This window comes from Pseudoliparis swirei, chromosome 17, assembly GCF_029220125.1.
Source record: "Pseudoliparis swirei isolate HS2019 ecotype Mariana Trench chromosome 17, NWPU_hadal_v1, whole genome shotgun sequence".
Classification (NCBI taxonomy): domain Eukaryota; kingdom Metazoa; phylum Chordata; class Actinopteri; order Perciformes; family Liparidae; genus Pseudoliparis; species Pseudoliparis swirei.
In genome coordinates this window covers 109,962-115,672 of record NC_079404.1, presented here as the reverse complement: position 1 = coordinate 115,672, position 5,711 = coordinate 109,962, and the positions used below count along the sequence as shown (strand labels likewise).

The 5,711-nt window shown below is 62.8% G+C and overlaps 1 protein-coding gene across 1 annotated transcript in view; it reads left to right on the top strand.

Annotated features, from left to right (window-relative positions):
• Positions 1-4,429, top strand: part of arhgap12b (Rho GTPase activating protein 12b) — a 28,388-nt gene extending 23,959 nt beyond the window's left edge. Inside the window, exons 15-18 of the mRNA XM_056435664.1 lie at positions 97-174; positions 236-371; positions 3,676-3,777; positions 4,028-4,429. Of these exons, the coding sequence (XP_056291639.1) occupies positions 97-174; positions 236-371; positions 3,676-3,777; positions 4,028-4,202 (491 nt within the window). The 3' untranslated portion in view covers positions 4,203-4,429. The remainder of the gene's footprint in view (positions 1-96; positions 175-235; positions 372-3,675; positions 3,778-4,027) is intronic.
• Positions 4,430-5,711: the final 1,282 nt, after the last annotated feature.

The following is a 5,711-nucleotide window of genomic DNA, read 5'->3' as shown; positions in this document are numbered from 1 at the left end:
TAGATTTATTGTACAATGTTTTCATAATTTGAAATTGTGAAAAATGACTAAGGGTTCTTTAGATACGTCATTAACATGCCCCCCCCCCGCCCCCAGGGCTCCATGTCGACGGCCTGTACCGGGTGAGCGGGAACCTGGCGGTGATCCAGAAGCTCCGCTTTGCTGTGAATCACGGTAAGACCACCGCCCCCCCCCACGGGGACCGGGACCCCGTCTCACGTGTGTGTTCCCTCAGATGAGACGGTGGACCTGAAGGACAGCCAGTGGGAGGACATCCACGTGACCACCGGGGCCCTCAAGATGCTCTTCAGGGAGCTCCCGGAGCCGCTCTTCACCCTGGGGGTCCGGTCCGCCACCAGAGGGCGCCATCAGTGCTCAGCCTGTGTGTCCCGTCCGGCCACCAGAGGCGCTGTGCTCATGTTTACCCCGCTGTGTGTCCCGGTCCGCCACCAGAGGGCTGTGCTCATGTTTATGTGTGTCCCCGGTCCGCCACCAGAGGCGCTGTGCTCATGTTTACCCCGTGTGTGTCCCCGGTCCGGCCACCAGAGGGCGCTGTGCTCATGTTTACCCCCGCATGTGTGTCCCCGGTCCGGCCACCAGAGGGCGCTGTGCTCATGTTTAGCCCCGCCTGTGTGTCCCCGGTCCGGCCACCAGAGGGCGCTGTGCTCATGTTTACCACCGCCTGTGTGTCCCCGGTCCGCCACCAGAGGGCGCTGTGCTCATGTTTACCCCGCCTGTGTGTCCCCGGTCCGCCACCAGAGGCGCTGTGCTCATGTTTACCCCGCCTGTGTGTCCCGGTCCGGCCACCAGAGGCGCTGTGCTCATGTTTACCCCGCCTGTGTGTCCCCGGTCCGGCCACCAGAGGCGCTGTGCTCATGTTTACCCCGCCTGTGTGTCCCCGGTCCGGCCACCAGAGGCGCTGTGCTCATGTTTACCCCGCTGTGTGTCCCGGTCCGGCCACCAGAGGGCGCTGTGCTCATGTTTACCCCGCCTGTGTGTCCCCGGTCCGCCACCAGAGGGCGCTGTGCTCATGTTTACCCCGCCTGTGTGTCCCCGGTCCGGCCACCAGAGGCGCTGTGCTCATGTTTACCCCGCCTGTGTGTCCCGGTCCGCCACCAGAGGGCGCTGTGCTCATGTTTACCCCGCCTGTGTGTCCCCGGTCCGCCACCAGAGGGCGCTGTGCTCATGTTTACCCCGCCTGTGTGTCCCCGGTCCGCCACCAGAGGGCGCTGTGCTCATGTTTACCCCTGTGTGTCCCCGGTCCGGCCACCAGAGGGCGCTGTGCTCATGTTTACCCCGCCTGTGTGTCCCCGGTCCGGCCACCAGAGGGCGCTGTGCTCATGTTTACCCCGCCTGTGTGTCCCCGGTCCGGCCACCAGAGGGCGCTGTGCTCATGTTTACCCCGCCTGTGTGTCCCGGTCCGGCCACCAGAGGGCGCTGTGCTCATGTTTACCCCGCCTGTGTGTCCCGGTCCGGCCACCAGAGGGCGCTGTGCTCATGTTTACCCCGCATGTGTGTCCCCGGTCCGCCACCAGAGGGCGCTGTGCTCATGTTTACCCGCCTGTGTGTCCCCGGTCCGGCCACCAGAGGGCGCTGTGCTCATGTTTACCCCGCCTGTGTGTCCCGGTCCGGCCACCAGAGGCGCTGTGCTCATGTTTACCCCGCCTGTGTGTCCCCGGTCCGCCACCAGAGGGCGCTGTGCTCATGTTTACCCCGCCTGTGTGTCCCCGGTCCGCCACCAGAGGGCGCTGTGCTCATGTTTACCCCGCCTGTGTGTCCCCGGTCCGCCACCAGAGGCGCTGTGCTCATGTTTACCCCGCCTGTGTGTCCCGGTCCGCCACCAGAGGCGCTGTGCTCATGTTTACCCCGCCTGTGTGTCCCGGTCCGGCCACCAGAGGGCGCTGTGCTCATGTTTACCCCGCCTGTGTGTCCCCGGTCCGCCACCAGAGGGCGCTGTGCTCATGTTTACCCCGCATGTGTGTCCCCGGTCCGGCCACCAGAGGGCGCTGTGCTCATGTTTACCCCGCCTGTGTGTCCCCGGTCCGCCACCAGAGGGCGCTGTGCTCATGTTTACCCCGCCTGTGTGTCCCCGGTCCGGCCACCAGAGGGCGCTGTGCTCATGTTTACCCCGCCTGTGTCCCCGGTCCGCCACCAGAGGGCGCTGTGCTCATGTTTACCCCGCCTGTGTGTCCCCGGTCCGGCCACCAGAGGGCGCTGTGCTCATGTTTACCCCGCATGTGTCCCCAGTCCGGCCACCAGAGGGCGCTGTGCTCATGTTTACCCCGCATGTGTGTCCCCGGTCCGCCACCAGAGGCGCTGTGCTCATGTTTACCCCGCCTGTGTGTCCCCGGTCCGCCACCAGAGGGCGCTGTGCTCATGTTTACCCGCATGTGTGTCCCCGGTCCGGCCACCAGAGGGCGCTGTGCTCATGTTTACCCCGCATGTGTGTCCCGGTCCGCCACCAGAGGGCGCTGTGCTCATGTTTACCCCGCATGTGTGTCCCCGGTCCGGCCACCAGAGGGCGCTGTGCTCATGTTTACCCCCGCATGTGTGTCCCCGGTCCGGCCACCAGAGGGCGCTGTGCTCATGTTTACCCCCGCATGTGTGTCCCCGGTCCGGCCACCAGAGGGCGCTGTGCTCATGTTTACCCCCGCCTGTGTGTCCCCGGTCCGGCCACCAGAGGGCGCTGTGCTCATGTTTACCCCGCATGTGTGTCCCCGGTCCGCCACCAGAGGGCGCTGTGCTCATGTTTACCCGCCTGTATGTCCCCGGTCCGGCCACCAGAGGGCGCTGTGCTCATGTTTACCCCCGCCTGTGTGTCCCCGGTCCGGCCACCAGAGGGCGCTGTGCTCATGTTTACCCCCGCCTGTGTGTCCCCGGTCCGGCCACCAGAGGGCGCTGTGCTCATGTTTACCCCCGCCTGTGTGTCCCCGGTCCGGCCACCAGAGGGCGCTGTGCTCATGTTTACCCCCGCCTGTGTGTCCCCGGTCCGGCCACCAGAGGGCGCTGTACTCATGTTTAGCCCAGCCTGTGTGTCCCCGGTCCGGCCACCAGAGGGCGCTGTGCTCATGTTTACCCCCGCATGTGTGTCCCCGGGCCGCCACCAGAGGCGCTGTGCTCATGTTTACCCCGCCTGTGTGTCCCCGGTCCGCCACCAGAGGGCGCTGTGCTCATGTTTACCCCGCCTGTGTGTCCCCGGTCCGCCACCAGAGGGCGCTGTGCTCATGTTTACCCCGCCTGTGTGTCCCCGGTCCGCCACCAGAGGGCGCTGTGCTCATGTTTACCCCGCCTGTGTCCCCGGTCCGCCACCAGAGGCGCTGTGCTCATGTTTACCCGCATGTGTGTCCCCGGTCCGGCCACCAGAGGGCGCTGTGCTCATGTTTACCCCCGCATGTGTGTCCCCGGTCCGGCCACCAGAGGGCGCTGTGCTCATGTTTACCCCCGCCTGTGTGTCCCCGGTCCGGCCACCAGAGGGCGCTGTGCTCATGTTTACCCCCGCATGTGTGTCCCCGGTCCGGCCACCAGAGGGCGCTGTGCTCATGTTTACCCCCGCATGTGTGTCCCCGGTCCGGCCACCAGAGGGCGCTGTGCTCATGTTTACCCCCGCATGTGTGTCCCCGGTCCGGCCACCAGAGGGCGCTGTGCTCATGTTTACCCCCGCATGTGTGCAGAAAGCCCTGACTACCAACAGCGAGTGACCTCCATCAGAGACCTGATCCACAAGCTGCCAGAACCAAACCACCACACCCTGCAGGGCCTCTTCAAGCACCTGCGGAGGTAAGAGACCCTTCAGAACCTCCTTCAGAACCTCCTTCAGAACTTGTGATGTTTCTACAGGATGTTTGTAGCGTGACATTCAGATTGAATGTTTTCCTCCATGAAGATGTGTGTAGGTTGTAGGTTATTTAAAGGTGTGTGTGTGTGTGTGTGTGTGTGTGTGTGTGTGTGTGTGTGTGTGTGTGTGTGTGTGTGTGTGTGTGTGTGTGTGTGTGTGTGTGTGTGTGTGTGTGTGTGTGTGTGTGTCCAGGGTGATCGAGCGTGGCGAGCTCAACCGGATGACGACCCAGGGCGTGGCCATCGTGTTCGGGCCCACGTTGCTGCGGCCGGAGACGGAGACGGGGAACATCGCGGTCCACATGGTCTACCAGAACCAGATCGTGGAGCTGATCCTGCTGGAGTACGAGAGCATCTTCAGCAGGTAGAGGACGCCTCCTCCTCCTCCTCCTCCCTTTGATGGAACGACACCTGCTGTGGACGAAGCCCACGGGACATGTGATGCACTGAAGGAGGAGAAGAAGAACTGTACTGAGTTCTGCTCGCTGTGTGTGAAGCATCCACTGGGACCGGGGGGGGAGGAGTCTGAACTGGACCCGAGTTGTTTTTGTGTTTGTCTGTATGTGAATGGAAACAAATAAAATCTGTTACGCTACGTCTGTGTGAACCTTTAGACCACGCCCCTGTGTGTGTGTTCCATCAACTGGTCCCTGTTGGTTCCGAGGTGCAGCGCTGGTCCTGGCCTCATTAATCTGGTCTTGGACCTCGGTGCCGCCCCTCTGGATGAGTTGCTGTGTCATCAGGTAATGGCCGCGCTGCCAGTTTTGATGAAGATGCTGAGCGGAGCGGCAGCACTTAGCCGGCGCTCCATTTGGCATCCCTCTGGCTTCAGGTGCAGCTTCAGCACCGAGGCGTGAAGACGATGTGAGGTCTGCAGGTCCGGACCCGTCTCAGAGAGCCGAGACCTGAACCAGGACACGGTGGACCACAACCGGAGCGCCTGAAGTCTCCTGGTGTCAGGGAGCCTCTTGTCTCGGGCTGAGCCCTCGCGGATCCAAACCCGCCGACCCCTGACGTCGAGGCTCCTTTGGGTTCTGGGGAGGGTCCGGGCTCTTCTCAGCCGGCCTCGAGCTCCAGGAGGTCTTGATCCCACGCGGCTCCATGTGGTCTGACGGGAAGGACCACCTTGGAGTCCACAACCTGGTCTGAGGTCCTGAATCATGAACCCACAGGCTGAGGGAGCGATGACCTCATCTCGATCATTCATGTCTGAAGTGCTCCAGCGGCTCCGGTGGGGGCGATCCATGACGGAGCATAAAGGATTCATGGGTCTTCAGGGGGGGGGGGGCACAAGCTGCTCCTCCTCCAGGATGAAGGTCTGGGGGGGCAGCGAGCCTCATGAGGACCCGTGTGTCACCTGGCTAATGAAACCCTGATTAGCTTTGAGCTAACTGCTGCGCTGCTGGGTTTAATCTTCTTTTGGGGGCGGGGCTTAGCGCCAGGTGGTCCCGGGGTCCCGGATCACAGGAGATGAAGCTCTGCAGGATCCGACACGGCGTGAGCCCGAGAGGAGGGTCCCATCAAGGGAAGGAAGTGAAGCTGCCGACAGATGATGGAGCCTCCTCCTCCTCCTCTTCACCTGCTGCAGAACACTCCCGGTCCCTCTCCCAGGTCTACCTGCAGCAGCTGCTATGGGGGTCTGGGAAAATTAACTGAGTGAGGCACCAAGACAGCAGAGCCATGGGGGGGGGGGGGGACATCACCCCCTACAGGCTGGAGGATGAACGTACAGTCTGCCTCTTATTTTAGCCTCAGCAGCTCATCAGAGGAACCCTCCCCAGAGGACCAGGAGTACGTGTGGTGGCTTTTCTTTGGGGGGGGCGTGATGATTACACCCAGAAAGTGGTCTGTTTATTTCTTCTGATGAAGAGCGATGG